Genomic DNA, 583 nt, shown 5'->3' with positions numbered 1-583 from the left:
AACTTGATCGAGGTCCGCTATGTTGCCAACGAATTTGGTTTCCAGCCCCAGGGTGCCCACCTCCCAGTGGCTCCTCCAGCTCCTGCTCATGTGGCTGAACTCCTGCGCATCGCAGATCAACAACGCGCTGCAGGAATAACTTTCGATTAGATTCGACAATATGTCTACGGTCACCCTATTTATTTTCGTCATATTATTTGACTTCCTAATAAAGTAAACATCTGCTCATTTCTTGTTTTCAATCCTCCTCCTTTGTGTCCTTTACATCACTATGAATGTCAACAACATCCCACCGCTGCCACCAGATATGTTGTACGGTTTGTTTTACATACAGAGATAACAGAGAATGATGATGCACCACTTGTATCATTTATATATATATATGTGTGTCCGACTGTGGACTGGTGCGAAGAATAACCTTGTGGAAATCTATTGTCGAGATGGCAATATCTTCGTTAGCAGGCATCAAGGTTTGGTGACAGCTGTGCGCGTCTGAGGTCATGACCCCGATATTGTGGAGTCTCGGAACAATAGAGTTGACCGCGACTCTTGACCCTTGGTGTACGTCAGGCCTGGAATACCA

At 45.5% G+C, this 583-nt stretch overlaps 1 protein-coding gene across 1 annotated transcript in view; it reads left to right on the top strand.

The window, feature by feature from the left end:
* Positions 1-150, top strand: part of LOC143033630 (cuticle protein AMP2-like) — a 1,839-nt gene extending 1,689 nt beyond the window's left edge. Inside the window, exon 3 of the mRNA XM_076199121.1 lies at positions 1-150. This exon is cut by the window's left edge and continues 19 nt beyond it. Within this exon, the coding sequence (XP_076055236.1) occupies positions 1-150 (150 nt within the window).
* The last annotated feature ends 433 nt before the right edge of the window (positions 151-583 follow it).

Source organism: Oratosquilla oratoria, chromosome 16 (assembly GCF_046742065.1).
Source record: "Oratosquilla oratoria isolate Oo_2021 chromosome 16, ASM4674206v1, whole genome shotgun sequence".
NCBI classification, from domain to species: domain Eukaryota; kingdom Metazoa; phylum Arthropoda; class Malacostraca; order Stomatopoda; family Squillidae; genus Oratosquilla; species Oratosquilla oratoria.
This window is presented reverse-complemented; position numbering and strand designations above follow the sequence as displayed.